The following is a 21,242-nucleotide window of genomic DNA, read 5'->3' as shown; positions in this document are numbered from 1 at the left end:
AGCTTCAATTGTTTTAAAGAAACCAAAATTATCCTTACCCAATCTCATTTTGGCTGGCTCAGAGTTCTCTATTATCCTTATAAAGACAATTGATATGTGACTTTGAGAAGAAAGCTAAATTTGCTTTTACATAAAATCACACGGGTTAGTTAAATTTTAAGATATATGAATAAAATAAAAATTTATTTCCTGAAATGTAGTGACTACTTAGGCAATAAGTGAGAGATAATAATAGTTTTCGACAGATAATTCATATTTAATTTTAAAACCACTCTGGAATGTTTTTTTTAATTTTAAAATATATAGGCATTTTTGAAAATTGTTTTCTTGTAGCTGTTGCTTCAAATGATATAGAAAAAGAATTTTGAACGAGCTGACAAAGGTATTAATCATCTCATAAATAGTCTATGTTTTTGCAATTTTTTGGTTTGCAGGCATGGCAAGGTATACTTACTCCTCCATGGCAACTAATCATACATTTGATGTTTTAAATGTCCGTGTTTGCTTGACTTACACCGGTTATAAGTATTGTCTTATTGGAATTTTAAACATGAACACTGTATGATTTTTTTCAATTACATTCTTTTTCCAATAAAATGGTTGTATACCTTTTTAGAAAATTACACAGTGAAAGAGAGCTGTGATTTAAATTCTTGTATATAATGTTTAAATAAGTAATAAATTTCAAGAATGACGTTAATACTTCAAAACTGTAAGGGAAAAAAAAAATAAAGTTTTGACCATTGGTAATTTTTGATGTACACATGTAATATCAATAACGATTCTATTTAGGAAATGAATTTGATATACATGTATACTGAAGTTATACTGGTATAACCTGTGTTTTGGCAATTGGGGCTTTATAAACAGCGATATGGTATATAAGAAAAGCGTAATTTTTTCAAACCTAGGTAATACCAATTTAAATTATGTAGTTTAACTCATTTCTTCTGTAAATTTTCATTATTCACTGTAAAAAAAGACATTTTTTCTACTTAAACTTTATTCAATTTGTACATATTTTAAATGTAACGACAAGCAGATTGATACATTGTTGACGTTAATCAATATGACGTAGGCAATCAAGGTTATATAAGAAATAGTCTATCTTTTTTTAAAAAACAAATTTAATGAAATAACACGTTAGAACCAATGAAAATAAAATTTTGGTTTGTTAAAAACGTCTCTTCCTTTTTGCTATCTTTTTCGTCGTTTTTTTAATAAAACATGTAAGATAGAAAAGGACCATATGAATACGTTTTTTGTTTATTCTGTCAATTTTCTCGACTCCAGAAATACAATAGCCCAAGTGTCTTCAATTTAAATACAAGTACTGCACTCAAAATATGAGGAAGAATTACTTTATTTGGAAAGTATAGTTTATGTATATTGGAAATTTGAAATGTTATTTCTCAAAAGTAATCAATTATTATAATTAATTCTGTCCGACAATAAGGAAGTCTTCTTCCAGCTCTTAATTTCTTTGTTGCATTTATATTTGATAACAATTAATAGAATAAATGTTTATCGATATTTAAAAAATAACTAATATCCAATCGATGCTGTATTGCATTTGCAAAGAAAAGCATAAATAAAAGTGTTTTAATGAATCTGGATATATGAAAGGGTAGGAAGAATATTTACGTATCACAAACACGTATGCATTGTATATTATTGTAAGTATTGACATAATTTTGTATTGTATAGTAGGAAAACGAAACACCCAGAGTAACTGAAAATTATATCATGAGAATAAATCCCCTTTTAATAGTCAATTTAAATCCAACCATTAGTCAAACAAACTGCACTACTGCATGATAACAGAAAAAAATTTTAGTTATCATGCACGGAGTAAATACATGTACACTAACAGTCCAGAAGTTCTACTGGCTTAATGTGTCTCCGGTTTCCGTTTCTCTCTTTATTTATAAATTAAACACTTTAAAAAATTCAATACAAAAGCTCATTTGTCAATGCTTGTTTCAGTTTTATGACGATTTGAATTAATTTTCCTGCTTACAAGGCCCAATTCCTTAAATGAATATACAGATTTTTTCAACTCCTTTCCTGTGTAACAATGTAATTCAAACCTCATTTCCAAAAAAAAGTTCTTCGCTGAGCAACATTATCACATGGGTAATAACTGCGTATAATTATGGAAACAGTGAATATAACAAACAGTTATCGAACTTATAAAAACATAAAAACAATTAAAAAAATGTAAAAAAAAAATGTAGACAGATTATAAAGACTTCCCTTTGGAAATTCCAGAGATTGGATCAAGTGCCATAAAGGAGTAAGCATCTCATATTCATCGGCCAAACAATAGTTGAGGACCAGTATTCGCCCAGGTGTTTTAGTGGTTAGAGTGTCTGCTAATTTATAGGGGTTGTATAAAATGCTAATATTCGTACGTTTTTAGGTTTTTGACTTTTGAACAGTTTGTCAATTTTTTTTGGAAATTCATATCTGATTAACACCACTTCTTTTATAAGCTATAGCGATTCACCTTCACAACAATAAAACTTTTTTAACGAGTCAAAATAAGAATTGGTAGAATAATATCTGGACCCTGCAATGTATCCCTGCTAAGAAGGATTGTGAAGAGATTAAGAAATCCAGTAGAAGAAGGTAGATTTAACACATCTTGGTTGACAGGAGTTTAAAAAGTATAAAAGATTGAAATGCGATTCTGGAGAAATTCTTTCTTAAAAAAGGAAACTGTTGTGAGTAGGATTTCTAGACATTGAACCCCATTATAGAACAAAGACAGCGATAGCAAGTTAGACAATACGTCTCCGGAACTGGAATTGGATTGGCCATGTACTGAGGAAGATAACACCAGAATATGTACTACAGCATTGACATGACATCCAGAAGGAAAGAGAAAAGTAGGGCTTCCAAAAACAACTTGGAGAAGGACCACGGCACAAGGCTACAGCTGGGATGGAATACCTGGTCGTCAGCGAGGGCAGCAGCCAAAGAGAGTTATAGTTAAACAGTTGGAGGCAGTGTATTTTAGCCTTGTGTCACGAAGAGGATAGGTGAGGTGAGGTAAGCAAAACCGATATTTATATAAGCCTTGTCTGTCGAAACCATCATTTATTAGAGAAAACCACACATATATAAATTTCTTAAAAGTTTAATGGCGAATAATGGCCATGGCAGCACTACAATTTTCGGGAAATTACATTTAGTTACTGGTTACAATCGTAACCAAGGTTACCGACCCAAATACATTGGGCGATTTTGGCAACCCAAATGGCAAATGGCAAATACATGTAAATGAAAATCATCATGAAATGGGCAAATACATTGGGCGATTTGACAACCCAAATGGCAAATGGCAAATACATGTAAATGAAAATCATCATGAAATAGGCAAATATAGAAATGAATATGAAATAGGCAAATATACAAATGAAGCTGTTAAGCAACCTACTGGCAAATAATACATTGCAAATGTTTCATCCAGTCTGACACAAATAAACAAATTGAAATTTCACACATATTGAAAATAATAATGTACATTTGTAGCGAGCCCTGGGAACAGATGCTCACTAAACATAACCCTATTTAAGTTCAGCTAAAGATTGCGCCAATGGACACTATGTGTCCACCGCCACAATGGCGGTAGCTGAACGCTTATGATTAGCCCCTCCCCCCTCCTTTTTAAAGAAAGGCAAAGCAAATAAATTAACATTGCATACCAAGTATGAGTATAAAACAATCACATTAGCTTCATCTATTTTGTGTCTATTTAAGTGTGCTTTACATTATTTAGTCAGTGACATAGAGTGCCATGGCCATTAAAGCCCACCCTTGACATTATAAAATTATGCAATGCTTTCCTCAAAGTTTCAACGAATAACTCATTGGCTTGCTCTGACAAGTGCACCCCATCCTCTTAAAGTAGAGTATGATCAACTAAAGTGAATACTGGGCAACAAATATATCCCCCTTGATGTGCCAGAAGTTTCATTGCAACAAAGCTATAAACTCGAAACCCGACTTTAGTAAGAGCATGGTTGTTCCTAGCATTATGCCAAATCAATCTAGGTAATATCTGAGACCAAATAATTTTCAATAATTGGTGTTTGGTAACGGAACTAAAATTGAATCAAAAGAATTATGCTATAATGTAAAATACTAGATGGAATTTGACCAATGTCGTTGCCATCGCAATGTAGAACCAGATTATAATTGTGGGGTATCTTCATACCTTAACATTAATTTGATTTTTGGGAGATGTCACCATCTCATGCCGCCTTTTCCCTGCCACCAGATATTAGCTTTTAAAGTGGATAACCCAAAATTGGACCCCCCCATTTTGTCTAGCATAACCAAAACAAGAAGTCCCTGTTTAAACTGTAGCTCTACTTTTTATACTTAACATAAAGGAAAAGAAAAGTAGCAGTTGGGACTTGAAACTTTAAAACAGCAATAAATAGAAAAATGATCCTTGCCACTCATCAATATAAAAACCGATGCACAGAATTATGTATCTTAGTATAGTCTACTTGTGTGCCAAGTTTTGAAATTGGACCAAAACTGTAGGGGGAGAAGCATTTTGAAAGAATTTCACAGAAATTTCTATTTTTTGTAACCATGGCAGCACCCATCATCGAAATCCCACAATCATGCCATATTATTGAAGATCCAAAAATACATATTCTTACACTCTCTGAAATATTTGTAAACAAAAATGATCATATTTAAAATAAGATTTTGCATAAAGGTATTAGAAAACCTATCAAGCTATACTGCTTTAGGTGCTTAAGAAGTAACACAACCGATTGAGTCTTTAGCTATCAATGAATTTGAGTTTGGTATTCTTATTTATCTCTTGTAAGCTTTTGATCACCAACGACCTAATTCTTGCTATAATTGGCAATCTAGCATCTACAGAACTTTGCAGTCTTGACATGCTACCATTATCTTTTTCATAACAAAGTCTCAAGTACCATCAAGTTTACATTTAAAGCTTGTACCTGACAGATATGTTCTTACCGTAGCAGATGACAGATACTTTAAGGTCAAGATCTAGTAAATAACTTTAGACTAATTTTTTGGTGCTAGATCCATTATGACGTCATAATCAATTTCAACTTTCTTTTTCCCGTACTTTACAGCTTTAGCAGAATTATGTAGAAAATAGGGTATTTTCATGACATTCAATTTGAAATCATATGAAAAGTAAACCGGATACCTATATTAAATTTGATATTAGTTAAAAGAAGAGGCCATGAACATACTAATTACCGTTTTCTATGAGACTGTAGGCAATCTGGATACATTTTCTTTGTCGAATATGAAAAAAACTCCCATATTCATGACTGGTTCTCTTAATTTTTCATTGAAAATGACAATTTAAAATACATTTTTTCATCTTGTTTACCTACAAATTATGCCCCGAAACATCATATTTGACCTTGCTAAAGTTGTAAAGCATCAATAAAGGAACTTATTTCTAAAATTTGATAAATCTGTAGGCACCTGTCATTTACTAGATCTTGACCTTAATGAATTTTAGTGAATAAAATTTTATATAAAATAAATAAATACTTTAATGAACAACTAGCCATAAAATCTATTATCTATTTTTCATCAGGATGCCAAATTGGATGTGACTCACAAGATAATAAGACAAGCCTTGAACTGTATATTGTTTAAACTGGAACATGCTAAAAAATGTGATGTCCCTGATTACTTCAGTACCAATCCATTCACTTGGCCTTTTGAAAAACAACCAATAATTCTTAAAGAAAGCACCACAAACTAATTCTGAATTCCATGCACTGTCAGTAAATAATGGTAGTTGATCATCATCTACTCAGCCAATTTGTGGAAAGTAACAGCAGTCATTGAAGAAATTTAAAAAAGTAAGCCACACTTCCAAGTCCTCCTTAACCACAACAGAAACTCTTATAAAGTGATGTGATTTACAGACCCCTTGCACGATGTCATGAATTATGCCTAGTGAATGCCCGGCCTGTAAGAGTGACACACAAACAAAATTCAACAAACCTGCAAGAGCCTTAAATTCCTTTAGAGTAGCCTTCTTTCTTGACATAAAAACTGTTGATCAAATCTCTAAACTATTCTACTTATCAACTGGGATTCTTAACATCATTTCAATTGAATCTAACTCAAAACCCAAAAAGGTCAGGGAAGTGGAAGGCCACACTGTTTTATCATCAACTATTAAGGGGACACCTAACTGCTCGCATGGCCCAACAAAAAATGACATGAGTTAATCACATGTATTCCTACCTGCCCTACCAGGAAACAAAAAATCATCGAAGTAATGCACAACAGATTTCTGTCCAGACTGTTGCTTCAATATCCATTCCAGATATTATGAAAATTCCTAAAACGACTACAAGACCCCACAAAATATTTATTTAAAACCTAAAAGCTCAAAGATCTGCCGGGTGAACAGGAAGCAACCTAAATGCAGACTTGAGGTCCATTTTACCCATCAAGGCCTCATTACCCAACAAACTTCGTTACCTAACCGCATCATCTAATGAGGAGTAATTGAGTGAGGAGAAAGATGGCTCAATAAAGGAATTAACACTCGAGTTTTCCACTTAAGGTAAATGATGAATCAACTTAAATGATACATCTTTTTTCGGTAATAAACCTACAGGTGAATCAAAGCCTAAGACTGGAAAAGGGTCTTGAATGGAATGGTCCAGCATTAAGTTTTAAAACTTATTTTTAGAATTCCAAGCTCATTACCTCTAGCTGACTTTAAATTAAAACAATAGTAGCTACCCTTTGGACCATTGTAATTTAGATACCTTCATAAAACCCCTTTGGCAAAATTCCTGAACTCTTCCTATTATAATCAGAGATTTAGAAATAAGCTGCAAGAACTTCTACTTTAACTGGGGAATAACCTAGGTCCTGCAGATTGTGGTGCACTGGGGAATCATGATCAAGGCTGGGGTGGTCTTGATGAATGTCCCTGACTCCTGTATTATAATGGGTATCTTTGACCTGAAAAATCTCTAGAAGCATATTGATATTAAGCAGACGGACCTTTTTACATGGATGAGGCCCGCTACAGATCAAACATTTATGTAAATAATGGTATTGCTGTATTACACAAACCCGATAATAGTCATAGCATTTAACACCCCCCCCCTCCTGAAGATTTTTGAACCGGACCAATAAACGATGGTACCATGTACAGTAGCTAAAGCTCCTGATCAACTATTCTTATGAAAAACTTGAATTCCTTGTAATTCTCATTTGAAATTGCTCATTATAAAACTTCCACCTTATATCTGACAGCCTACCTGCTAGCCCCTAGACAAACAGTGTGGATGTATTTAAGCCAAAAAAAAGAAACTCTGTAGGGTGTACTGTGGCATTATAGTCTAGTCAAATTATCAAAATTTCCATCAAAATGTGAACTAATTGCAACAGTTTCAAAACTTAGTTTTAATCAATCTATGATATGATCTGAATATATAACAAAAAGTTTAGAAAAATTTATACATGGGAAAATTGAAAATTGAGGTCATTATTGGGACGTATTGTCTTCACTCTGATTAAGTGTTAAACGAACAATGTAAAGTAGAAACTTCTATACTGGTTTAAAAAAAACATGTAAGTAGGGAAATAAACTTAACTGAATAAACTGAATGGGAAAAATATTAATTTTTTGTTACTATATGTGTTGGTTGCCATGGAAACAGTAAAAATTTAGAATATCACCTACTTTTGAACAATGAACCTTAACATACACGAATACAGTCACTACGTTACTCAAAATGCATTCTTTTGCCATAAATGCTTAATCAAAGAAATTATTTAGAAGATTTATGTAAATATGTGGTAACCATGGATACATTATAAATGAATTTTATATGAAAAATTTCGGTATTCCGCAATGCTAAGTATAGCACGAATATAGTCTCAATCACAAAAAGTTAAGAAACAATAAAAATCTTTTAATTAACATGAAAGGTAATATCCGAAAATAATTAGGAGCAGATTTTGAGGGGTCAGGGGACATCCCCCAGTAAGAATTTTTAATGAAAAAGTAGCAGAAAATGCCCACCCCCCCCCTCCCCAAAAAAACCTGAATCCCTCCTGTAACTGAAAGGTTTTCCCCGTATATGAAGAAAATTGTGGGAAGACCTCACAGAACCCCATTCCTTCCCGAAATAGATTTATATGTTTTTATTCTGGATTAGGTAGGTTGTTAATTTTTTTTCGTCAAAAAATATTCTGAAATCTGAAATTTTTTATGCACAGCAAAGCTGTTCCCCATAGATTACTTTGTAGTTGTGTTGTCCACCCTTCAGAAAATTTTCTTTCAACATGTGACACCAGTTTTGAGTCCCTGCAATATGATTGGTTGGTAACTTGTATAAAATGCTCAAAAACAAAAAAATATTCTGTTTACTTTACATCAGTATGATAAAATGCGTGTACACTATAATGAGTATGATGGTTCTTGCTTGATCAGAACTTGAACCCACCCCACACCCGGGTACCTTACAAGGAATAATAAAAATGCTATCTTACTCATATCAAGTGGATCAATGTATTTTTTCACCCTTCATAAAATGAAACCACGCCCTCCGGTGTGATAAGAAGATAGCAACATTTAATGTTGCTTCATAAATGTTGCTTCATTGATGGTGATATTCCAAAAAATATTTCAGATTTTTTCAGTGTAACCATCAACTACATTCAATAATATGAAGATAAGACACGTGTTAGGATAAAATATTAAATTATTATCCCTTGAAAATGATCATTGTTGACCAAGATGTAGCCGAATCAACAGTAATTAAATTACATTGAGTACAAAATATCGTGAAATGTGCACGCAAAGGTTCTGCGTAGTTATTAATTATTATATTGTTACCCTTCTTAAATCTTAATGTATTTCAAACCGTTGCTATGTAATGTTACTTGAAGAGGGTGGGGGCAATTGAAAGCACACAGTAGATTATTTTATTCTTATTGATAAAAAAAATCTAAGGTCAAATTAAAGCACTTACACAAATGGAATGAAGTAAAAGAGAGCAAGCCAAGTATTTGTTTCAAGGAAGAATTAATTGTTAAACTCTTGGTAGATACTGGTTATCAATTTTTACTTGTTCAAATTCGTATGTAAAAGTATTATTAATGTTTGTTATATTTCCCCCAAATATTTTTATCCTAACAGTTATAGAAATTATAAGACTATGGCTTTAATCTAGGAATTTACCCGCATGGTGCAGTGTTTAGAGCATCTGCTCTAGAATTGCGAAGTAAGGAGTCGATCCTTACGTCGCGGGTTCGAATCCCACTGTGGGATGTGGAGACCGGTCGGATAAGACCTGTAAACCGAGGTCCCGTGTCGCAGTAGGTACTGGCGCGAAAAAGATCCCTCACTGCTTAATGGCCCTAAGTGCTGAGTATAGAACAAAATTTGCAGCTCTCCACCGGCAAGTGGTGGCGTCTCCATATGCATGATAAATTCTCGAGAGGGACGTTAAACAATATACAATTATAGTAGAAAGATTCGCGTCCATCTACTTTTCTTTTTTCAATGTTGCTCTTATTAAGAAGTGACTTTGAAAGTGTTCCAGATTGTTCGAATTCTAAAGCATGCTCATGGGAACGCCTTTATCACCAGTCCCCATAAAATGGAGCTTTAATAAGTGCCGCATCAGGCATTTTACTGTTGCAAAAATGACCATATAATCTACAAGGAGAAGTTAAGTTTTTAAAAATGGGTTTAAAATATTTATTGTTAAAAAGTTACATTAAGAATTTTAAAAAAGAGCATTTAAGCATTTAATTCTATCTAAACGATTCCATTTGAATTATCTCCATTATTATAAACATAATGCAGCTTATGTACATGTATAGATGCATGGTGCAGTCTTTATAGAGAAAAAGGTCAATATCAATTGGCTTTTTATATAAGGTTCGCTACTCTTTACAAAAGCAATAAGCAGTAAATCTGGAGAGCAAAAAAAAATGTTTGAATCACACAGTTCAAATTTAAGTTCCGGAGCTGCCTAAATGGAATTAAATGTTTCATTTTTTTTAACTTGGAGACCTTCAAATCAAACCCTGTTCATGTGATTCCATAAATTCTGCACTCTTTATTTCAAAATGATAAATGTCTATATATATTCTAGATATTTTATCAAAATATATTCTGTGATAATGCAATTGTAACAACTCTGATATACATTGTAAATGTACTTGTCTGATAAGCTTCCTTGCAGAATTATTTAGAAAAGGCTGTTTTGACTTATTTTGTATACAAACTGTGTTCCATACATTTTTTTTGTTTCTTGTGTATGAATTCCAAAACTACTGGAGTATAAATGTCCATCGGGTGTTTACAAATAAAATGAAAATAAACACATTCACATTTAGGAATTTCACATACATGTATATTGTGTATACAAACAGCGTTCCATACTTTTTTGTTTACATGCAACCATTATACATGTGTAAATGATATTTGGCCGGTGTGGAAGTCAAAACTTCACTTCTTTGAAAATCAAAATATATAATTTTTTTGATTTAGTTTTAATTGCCTAACAAACTACAGGTTAAAACAACAATTTTTAATGCTAATTGGCTATTGTTTACAGGCTGTCTGTCATAGAAAGCTCATATAGAAAAAGTAAGGTGTGCAAATGGGTAATTCTAAATTCATATTGATCCCTAATTTTAATCTTTCGATTTCCCAACTTTCCCCTGAGTGAATTTTTCTAAACTTTTTATATGTGAGTTACTAATAGCTTATCTACAAATCTGCATTAAAATATATTCTGTTGCAATTAGTTCTCATTTTTCAGTAGAATGACTAGACTATTATACATGTTATACTGAAGAGAAAATCAAAAATGCATCAGTCCACTGCTGTACATTTGTAATTTTAACTGTAACCCATTTCGGTTCAATTACTACTTGACCATTAGAGACTGTTAGTGTTTGCTTATCAACCATCGGGACCGGATTGAATAGAAGCTGTCCTACATGTAAATCAATGTATTTGCCCTTAACATTTTTGTTTGATTTATTCTGTAGCATTTGCCCCCAAACTATCGCATATCATCGATCTCATTACCTGTTGTATCAACATGATTGGCAGTCTGTACATTGACATCAGATTCATTGCTGGGACTAGTGGAAAAAGTAACCACACTTGTAGTAACCATGGTAACAATAACGGCTGTACAGGGATGTTCTGTAAATTCGACTGATCCCACTTTTTGGTTTAGGCCCACTCGTAGGTGCTGATTTCCGCTTCGCCGGCTTGGCAGCGGGTTTAAGTCTAGGCATTTTCTGAAACTACCGACTTCGGAATAAGAAATGCAATATAGAAATAGGCCTAATAATAAAGTTATTATTTATTATTATTTTTCAATATTGACTTATCGTTACGACTTAGACAATTTTGTTAATAAAATCATTATTATTATATTTTGGTCAAATGTTGACTAAGCGTTACGACTTTTCTGTTTTATATTACGCATGTGGTTTTTCAAAATCAAAAACATCCGAAAAGTCATGTACATAATGATGCAAATACACACGAAAATAAAATTTGCTGGAAATATTCTCCTTAAATTTCAAGCATAACATGAATTTTTTAACACAATGTAAAATAAATAAACAATTTTTTATCTTGAGATGCAGGATATGTCTGCTCCCCTTCATTCGAATACGGAAAAGGAAGTCCTGAGGATTTGACTAAAATACCGAAAGTTGAAAGAACGGGGAAATACTAATAACCCAATAACCCCGAATATGGGTCTCTCTAATAACGCGATTTAATTATCAGCAATTAAATCGAAATATTGTTAATTTCAACTGTTTGGAAATTGATATAAATTTAAGGATTTTTGAATAAGTATGTTTAGTGAACTACAACAAAATGGATTTTTTTTAACCAATCTAATGCCGGTTATTGACTTTTGGCTATTTTATTATTTTTTTTCTGTTATCAATACGCCAACTAATTCCTTCATACATAGTTAATCAAAAGCTATAATTATGGTTGAATTCTTTTAGAAATAATAATAAAAACATAATCGTAATATATTGGATCTGAAATGTTTTTTGTTGGATATGATTTTATCCATCGAGTTGTGATTTTTATCCCCGAGCCTTATACCTAGGTCACATTTAAGCCGATGGTCGGGCGACTAATTTTTTCTGGTCTTGTCGGCTGATAGAACATGATCGGCCGATACAGTATCGGGCGACACTGAGCAGTCACATTAAATTCGTAGGGACACCGATGACTCGGATAAATAACACAAAAAATCTTTTTTTCTTTAGAATTCAGCAATATTTTTTCATAGATCTATATTCAGATAGGTGACGTGAGTTATGTTTGCAAGGCAAAGTGGTAAAATCATAAAAAAATTGTGACTCAATGTTGAAAATATGTGCAAAATTTGTAGGGAATTGCATAAAAACGACAAATGGTGCATATCTAAGCAGCAAAGAATACTTAAGATCTCTTAATATCTTACGGATTAATTATTCCTCCTATAGACAGATTTTTTTATCCCACTTAAAACGTATTCCAAGCTTTCAAGTCGTGTTTGTTCACGGTAGAATTGTCATAAATATTATATTATTCTCAAATGTGCATTAAGTTTACAAAAAGTTTGTTCTAAAAAATCTTTTGAGCAAAAAACTTAAAAACCACGTGTTTTATTTATTCGCTCATGGGTTTGTCTAAATGCTGTTATCTGATTGGTCAGAAGGATTAGCGCCTTGTTTATTCTGTGTATTAATAGCAATTCACGGTTATCGTTCTTGACTTCCTTATTTAGAAATCGTCCAGACCTGTTTACCCTATGTTATAAACATCACAGTAATTGGATTTTTTTTTTTTTTTTTTTTTTTTTTTTACAGTTTTTATATAGGAACCCTCTTTATATTACTTTATCACTCCCATGCAAAACCCGTTGTGACGTCGCTACTGCGGGATATGAAAAAATCTAATGAGTGGTATCCATGGAATAAAGCTAAGAGGTTAATGTAGGAACATGTAGACATAGGATAAAAATGTTTCGCCTTGTTTTCTTCATTTTAAACATATTTTAAAACAATTTTATTTTAAAATATTTTTGAAAGTTTCCATTAGTATTTTTCAGACAGCTTTTAGATCAATTATGCCAAGATCTGATTTTTTACGAGCTTCCTTATAATTAGTTTTAGCTCACCTGAGCCGAAGGCTTAAGTGAGCTTTCCTGATCAAAATTTGTCCGTTGTCTGTCGTTGTTGTTGTCGTTGTCGTCGTAAACTTTTCACATTTTCATTTTCTACTCAAGAACCACTGGGTCAATTTCGACCAAACTTCCCAAAAAGTATCCTGGGGTGAAGGGGATTCAAGTTTGTTCAACCTGGTTACAACCTCAGTTAGAGTTAATTCAAGTTTTTTGTATGTAATGACCCGGAGGACAAGGTGGGGCTGTGATGAGCAATCAAATCTTTACATAGAAATATATAAGAAAAATCTTCAAAACTCTTCTTTTCAAGTATGGCGAAATTATACATGTATGCTATATTGATATAGTGACATTCTCAAGTAATAAAAAATTCAACCCCCCCTCCCCCAACAAGTAAACTTTTAAATACTAAGCTGAACTAGCCCATGTGCTTAGGTGAGCGATGTGGTCCATGGGCCTCTTGTACTATTTTACCTTTTCTCCTTCTTCTCTGATTTGTTTTGTTTGTAATTAATTTTACATACGATGTTTTCTAGCATCTGAGCCATACTCGTATGCATTTTTTATGATTTAATGATATAAAAATTTGGGTTTATTTCTTATCACCAGGATTTCCTTGCCCACATAAGGAAATTTCCCTGTATATGAAAAAAATTGAGAAGTTATACTATTATGTAAATGTAGAATTTAAACTGTTTTTTCTCTTGTTTTCTTCAAAATCTCTACTTCATCAAATCTTCAGCTGCACATATGGGGCAAAGATATTGATTGTAATAAATGTTTATAATAGTTTACGTACTAGGTGTTTATAGTACATGTAATATACACATCATATACATTTAATACAAGCATTATACTGATTTGTAAAAACCCAAGGTCTGTTTCAGTTAGTCACTATTATTTGATCGGCATTTTTGCTCCAAAATCTGATATAAACTTATTCTGTATCCCCCCAAAAAACAAAAACATTTACAAATCATGATTCTTTAAAAACAATTCTGTGATGAGTTTCTAATTGGATTGTACATGTATTTTTTCTTTGTTTAAGTAAATTAGTATCTATCATGTATTACTTGATTAAATTGGTCAATTTTTTCCCAAAAAATAGTGAATGAAATATATATAAAATAGTAAATAGTAATAGTGAATATTGAATAAAATATATATAAAATAGTAAAATTGACCAGCAGTAAAAAAAAAAAACAACAAACCAAGAAAAGAAATGGAATAGATGGCTTTTATACAGTTTTATTGTTGAAAACAATGAGTGATACGAAATTAAGCTGTGGAATATTTTAAATCTTGCATTTATGCAAGCAACGACTCATCTTTAAATTAAAAGAGTATTTTATCAAAGACAAATTAAGGAGCATGTATGTTTCAAAAATGTTAATAAAATTTTGAAAAATTGTGGCATTCTAGTTCTTGATCAAGTATCCTCGGTTTCTTTTATAAACTAAAAACTTTGCTAAGTGAAACAACGATCTTTAATTTAATGATTAGTCTTTTTAATATTTTTTTTAAGTTCAAGCAGAGTAAAAGTTTTTATTGTTAAATTTATACTAGTGACCCCCTTTTCTTGTCAACACATTTCAGTTATATATCCTCATCTTTATATACATTTTATTCAATTCATCCTGTGAAATAAAAGAATTGTGGTAAAGTATAGGTTAGTATTTAATTATTTTGATTTAATTACATGTATGTACACTTAAAGATGGCAATGATCTTTTGTTTTCATTTGCTAGCAATATTTACACGATATTTAGATTTTCATTATAAAGTACATAAAACGGTTTTTCATTGAAGATAATTAAGATATGATTTATTGTTACTGTCATAAAATCGAACACGTCTTTGTCTTTTAGTAAATGTAGTACATGGAATACGTATATGAAGATAACCGTAACGAACAGTATTTAAGTTCAAAAGTCCATAAGACAATACAAAACAGGAACAGAGAAAACGTCAGAGGTATGATAAAGCAAATATTGTCTGAAGATGATATTTATTTCAAAATGTAGACCTGAGAAATCATCAGTATAAAATTTACTGAGTTTTAAGATAAGTAATTATAATAATTTATAATAATCATATCAACAAGTTGAATAAACAAAACAAACAAAAAAGTCTCAGTATATATTCATAAAGAGCATGCTTTTCTTACTTAAACATGATAAACAAGATGCGTTTTTGAAACACTGATACCCTCGTATGTCAGCTTATAGTAAGCATTGAAATTTCCTTCTCAAACGCAAGTCAAATTCTAAGATCAGAAATTGCTGCAGGTACCCAAACGGTCTTGTAATAAGGAATAAACCTCTGAAAGATCTAGTTTTTGACTGTTCAAAATTTATGGCCAAAGATTTTTTGAAAGTAGGTACACTGTAACACGTTGAAAGGTCCAAAACATCTATACGTATTGAAGGGCTTGTCAAAATAAATAAACAGGTAAGGTTTGGAAGCCCTAGTACCAAAATTATGGCCAAGGTGTAAGTTAGGTAATTTTGTGTAAAAGTGGGTTAAAAGTCTAAGCCCAAGAGGTCAAATTTGGTCAAGAAAGGCCCTGTCAAAAGGAATGCAGCTCTGAAATATGAAAGTCATAGCCTCGTTCACTTAAAAGTTATGGGCAAGGTTTTAACGGGCAAACAGACAAAACAGATGGATGGAGAGGACAAAAATTATATACCCCGAATCTTCAATGATAAATTCATAAATTGTAAATTTTAAGACTTAATAAAGATGGTATGTTTTTCTAATTAGATGATATAAATTGGTTGCTGTGAAGAGATTCTGTATAGATTCACACTTCCATCCTTCGTTTCAAAATCCATAAATGCTGCCAGGAACATTTTCATACAGAAAATGTATAATTGTAGATTCAGTGTGATATCAACTAGTTTTCTGTAAAATTCACATAAAAAGTATTTTAAAAAATATTACTCAACACTATAACGCTGTTTTCAACTTAAAGTAATTAATTATTTATCTAGATCAATGTAATTGCTACATGTAGAAAAGATGAATTTCTGGTTTGAAATGCAATTAGTAGCTTCCATATCACATGTAGTTTTAAGATTAACAAAATACCTGTTAATGAGAGATATTCTAGGATTGATCCTAACACCATGACAATAATCAGATGGTGAATGTCAAGGGTAACATATTTTTCTGAACCATTCCCGATCACTAAAAAATGGGAAAAAATCCCCTTTTAAGAAATGTCCGCTCATTGGTTCATTTTACATTATTTTGGCATTTTAATACTAACATGGACAGGCCTGTGTCTCCGTGACTTGTATCTTTTCTTTTTGTTCTAAAAGACAACGTCCAATTATGCAGCTTTGCAGTGACCCTGAAATGAAATCATGAAATACAAACAGATAAATCTATAGGTCTTATTATTGTGTATATATATTAAAATGGAAAAATAAGATATCTCAGAATGCCTGATATTAGAAAGCTAAGAAATCTGAGATTTCTGACATTTTAATTTCAGATTCACTTTTATTTTGCAAAACATTTTTCATTTTGTTTTAAAACCAGCATTAAATTTTTGTTTGGAGTTTACACAAAGGCCACAAGAGGGTGCGGAAGAAGGACATTTTTTTGAATTTCCCCAATCTAGCTGTATTTCCATGTTAAATTCGGAAATTGACCCATTTTCTGACCTTTCTGTGACCTATGTGTATCCCTTAACTTAGAGAACATATACTCAATTTGTTGCAGAAAAAAAATTGGTTTTTATTCATAAACTGTTGCATCATTTTAAAAGACATCCAAAATCAGAGGTAGCGTAGGGATCTAAGTTTATCTTGTCCTTTATTACTTTTTGTTATGCAAAAATTGTAGAAACTTACCTAATGTGTTTTGATCAATTTTGCAATCAATATTGATATCTTTAGCTGAATAAGTACATTTTGAGTTCTTCTTATGTTCCAATTTCAACACGATATCAGCAGCGTATTTGATTTGTACTCTCACATAATTGTCCTCTGCTGCAGAGTTTATTATTGAACATTCTGGGGAACATTTCTCTAGATTGCTTAACGAAGCATTCACTGTTAACAAGAAAAATCATGAGAAAATAATACCCGAAAATATCCATATATTTTTTAAACGCGGATTTTACTTTTTTCGAATTAATAACAATATAATGAACAATTATAAAGATTTTGTGTCAACCCTACATGTAATTTACCTGAAGAACTGGACAAACAAGTCGAATTATTAATTAATTGATGGTATAGGTCTGCTGCTTTGCGGATACAATCCCTAAAATAAAAAAAAATTGCAAAAATAAAAATGTTTATTTTCAGGACAAGGAAAATCAAATATCTATAAAAAGAATGTACATTCATAGTTTATTTAATTTATGATAACACGTGCACATATAATTTACTCTAACTAAACTTAATTCATTTTTCTCCTCGTGTTTAATCGTTTAGATATCAATTGCAACCACCACCTGCATCAGCAAAACAAAGATACCAAGAAAACCATATAAAGTCAATGCCATTGTATAGTTTCCTTATATCCAACCCCTTTAAATGTATTGTAACGTTGCAATAGAGTAATAAATGTTACTAAAAAAGTTCCCAAAATTTGTTAAAAATGTATTTTTAAGGTAGAATATACAAATTAACCATACTGTTCAGTAAACAAAATGCATAATCGCTGTCTTGGAAAAGTAATGTCTACAGCTGAAAAGGATTGTCCGCCATAATTGTTTAGTCAATTGCTATATCTAAGGGCTACTATATAAACCGCTCAATTAATCACTATTCAGTTGTCATCAGTGAAGACGGACGGGTGTTACAAAGCACTCGGTAGCGAAAAATAACTGTCTACTTCCAAAGAAGGAAAGATAGATATAAAAAAAACCCAGCTTACAACAGTTGCTCAGATCAGTGTAGCCCAAACAAAAAATACTGTAGTTAACTATAGTTTACTATAGTTATATAACTATAGTTAATTGTAATTAAAACTATATTGTTAACTATAGTGAATCAAATCGTCAAAGTTATCACTACAGTAAATAAAAGTTTTCAAATGTTTTACCAATGTAAACTATAGTAAACTATAGTATTGTTATGGTAGGGAGTTCAAAAGATACAAATAGACGTGAGTGCAATAAACTGTAAACATAAATAATGTAAGAAAACCAGCACGACCACGTGTCGCCAATCATCACCGAAACCATAGCCAAAATATTGTTTATGTGTGTATGATAAATTTTACCTGAAATACAACTGTGCCGTGCAGACAAAAAATAAAAAATAAAATTACTAAACAGGAAATTTGTAAAAGATGTTTTATATTTTACCTTTTATCAAGTCATCTAATTTAAAATACAGAATTATATGATATTTATTACCCCCCCCCTTTCTCCATTTTTGGGATATCCAAGGCCAATGTTAGCTTTAAAGCAATCAAAAATGTAGTGAAATATGTATATACACTGTAATTAACCAAGCAGGGGTCCCAATGTGCGTTATCTAGGCATATGTTTTATGTGTTGTCAGTTGACACAATTCTAGTTTTAACAACAGAATTACTTATCAAGTGGAGGACATTTTCAATTGGCACTTTGTCAATTTTATTTTAATATCCCTAAAGAGTATGACTGAGGTGACTGATATAGATGGCCGTGTTATTTGTTAATGACTTCTGCTCTAACTGAAACAATACGATATTTACATTTATTTATCATTCATCGTCATATGAATGTACGTTAGGAAGACAGTTGAAATCCAGGATGTGAAAACTACACCTCATGACTTATTTGTAAAAATTATACTTTAAACGGTGACGTGCTATAATTTATCATCAATTGTGATTATTTAAGGGTCTGTTCCTGATTTGTACTGTTTCAATAAATTTTTAAGTCTGATACACTATTTGTTATCTACATATTCAATCATTTTTTGAAAAATGGAAAGTTTTAAAAGTGATCTTTTTCCTAAAAATACCACAAGTATTTTTTTACCCAAATGATATAAAAAGTGTGGAAATAATTTCATTTTTTTGTTCCCTTTATAAAAAACGCGATTAGATTTTAAGATTAAATAACTTTCAAGACAGGTATTGAAACTGATAAAATTTCTTTAAAATTATTGTTTAAAAATATACGGTTACAGATTCAGTTCTCTAAAAATCACTAAGCGGATAATGTCAGGGAACTTTGATTTTAAGGCACAAGATAAATAACGTCACGTTTCTGCATACTACGTCATTAGTTTCAGAGAATGGTGATTTGAATTCAGAAAACCACACTGTGGATGTCCGAAAAGTCGGATCATGATGTAACGTTATTGTAATAAATCAATAGTAAAATTGAGTGATGGACAGTTGGGTATATAATGAATATATGTCACTGTAACAGTCACTTGATCCAAAGTCGTATTACGTCGAGTTGACAGGTGCAGATCATCAGATCAATCAAGACAGGAAGCGTCGAGTTTGATCTAATGATCCGAGCCAATCAACGAGACGTGATGCTGCTCTTCAGATAGAGTTACTGTTATAATGATAAAGATTTATTATATACCCCCTTAAAACTAGCTAAATATGGTAAAATAAAACTTAAGAGATCAATGTTATAATATTTATGCACAAAGCAAAGCATATTGTCAAGGACCTTTTTAATGCACAAGAAAAGAAACGTCATGTTTCTGCGTGCTATGTCATCAATTTCAGAGAGTGGTGATAAGGATTCAGAAAACCACAGTGTAGTGATCCGGAAAATTAAATTAAACTCTGTGGAATATAGTGTATAAAGATATATCGGGATTTAATTCATAATTCACAATTTTCTCCTTTTTCTTTTCGCCTAGTTCTTCATATATTTTTTATATGCTTTCTAATACAGCTGAAAGTATATTTTACTTATATCTTTATAAATGTATTTTATACATCTCTCGGAAACAAGAAAATTACTTTCCCATCTCTTCAGTTTCCTGACACAAGTTTCTATTTTTTAAAGATATATTCTAGAATTTTACTTTATTGTCGCATTGAGTCATGGCAAAGAATGTTTAAATAAAGTCTTTATATTTGTATAAAATGAAATTTTACGAGGATTTTCTGTTTTTCAAAAAGTAATATTTCCCATACAAAATAAAACAAATAAAAAATGTTCGCTTATCTCCTCTGAAATAAATATAGAATTTCAATATTCAATTCACATGTAGCTAGTGCAACACCTGGCTTATTTTAATGTCTTATATATTTTCATTAAATAAACATGCATTTTAATACTTACGTTTCTCCATTGCAGCCTTTATGATAGAGTAGAACATACACATGTAAAAAGGCGGAAATGAACCTCAGCACATCTAACAAAGACACAATTAATAAAACAATGACCACATATGTATAGGAAACATACAAATCAACATATCCTTAAATCTCTGTTTCTTTTGTTCGATAAACTACATGTCCAACCTTTGACATGATCGATGCCACTCTTAATGAATGATTGAAATTCATGTTTTTTGTTGAATCAACTTACCACTTTTTATCATCGTCTTTATAAATAAATAGAAAGGTCAAGTCCTTGATATATCTAGTTGACTTGTTGTTGTTTCATGTGAAAAGGAAGAAAAAATATAAATATTATATATATATGTAGTTAAGTGTTGTTTATGTGTATGGGTTTATGGAAATATCAGTATATTTTTTGAACTCCGGGAAAATCATTAAAAACATCCACCCACATAAAAAAATATAATATTTAATGATATATGTAAATATAAATAATATTTGAAATATTACATAAAACGTTTAAGATTCATTTAACGAGGCCGAGTCTAATTATTTTTGCCCTAGGGATTTTATTAATTTTTTTGATAATTAATTTTTACTGTAATATTTATTGTTTTAGGATTAAAAAATCGAATGTTTACCACCCCAATTTCTTAGGGGGCCATCTCAAATGTTGTCAAACTTTAATATTGGACCCTATGGGAATTTGTTGGAAAATCGCCAAATTATGATATTTATTCAATATTTTTTGTACTT

At 31.5% G+C, this 21,242-nt stretch overlaps 1 protein-coding gene across 2 annotated transcripts in view; it reads right to left on the bottom strand.

Moving 5' to 3' along the window:
- LOC134281812 (uncharacterized) overlaps positions 1-20,761 on the bottom strand; it is a 31,886-nt gene extending 11,125 nt beyond the window's left edge. Inside the window, exons 1-7 of one of the 2 annotated variants that reach the window (XM_062764247.1) lie at positions 20,734-20,761; positions 20,485-20,557; positions 17,422-17,495; positions 17,081-17,281; positions 16,492-16,575; positions 16,311-16,409; positions 15,605-16,124 (exon numbers count right to left, since the gene is read on the bottom strand). In XM_062764247.1, the coding sequence (XP_062620231.1) occupies positions 16,117-16,124; positions 16,311-16,409; positions 16,492-16,575; positions 17,081-17,281; positions 17,422-17,495; positions 20,485-20,557; positions 20,734-20,746 (552 nt within the window). In that variant the 5' untranslated portion in view covers positions 20,747-20,761 and the 3' untranslated portion in view covers positions 15,605-16,116. The remainder of the gene's footprint in view (positions 1-15,604; positions 16,125-16,310; positions 16,410-16,491; positions 16,576-17,080; positions 17,282-17,421; positions 17,496-20,484; positions 20,558-20,733) is intronic. The other variant, XM_062764248.1, reaches the window with a different exon arrangement.
- Between the last annotated feature and the right edge of the window lie 481 nt (positions 20,762-21,242).

Source organism: Saccostrea cucullata, unplaced genomic scaffold (genome assembly GCF_032062105.1).
Source record: "Saccostrea cucullata isolate Sc308-1 unplaced genomic scaffold, CSIRO_AGI_Scuc_v1 ctg2305, whole genome shotgun sequence".
Taxonomy (NCBI): Eukaryota; Metazoa; Mollusca; class Bivalvia; order Ostreida; family Ostreidae; genus Saccostrea; species Saccostrea cuccullata.
Note: the sequence above shows the minus strand (reverse complement) of the source record. Positions and strands in the feature narration are given on the sequence as shown.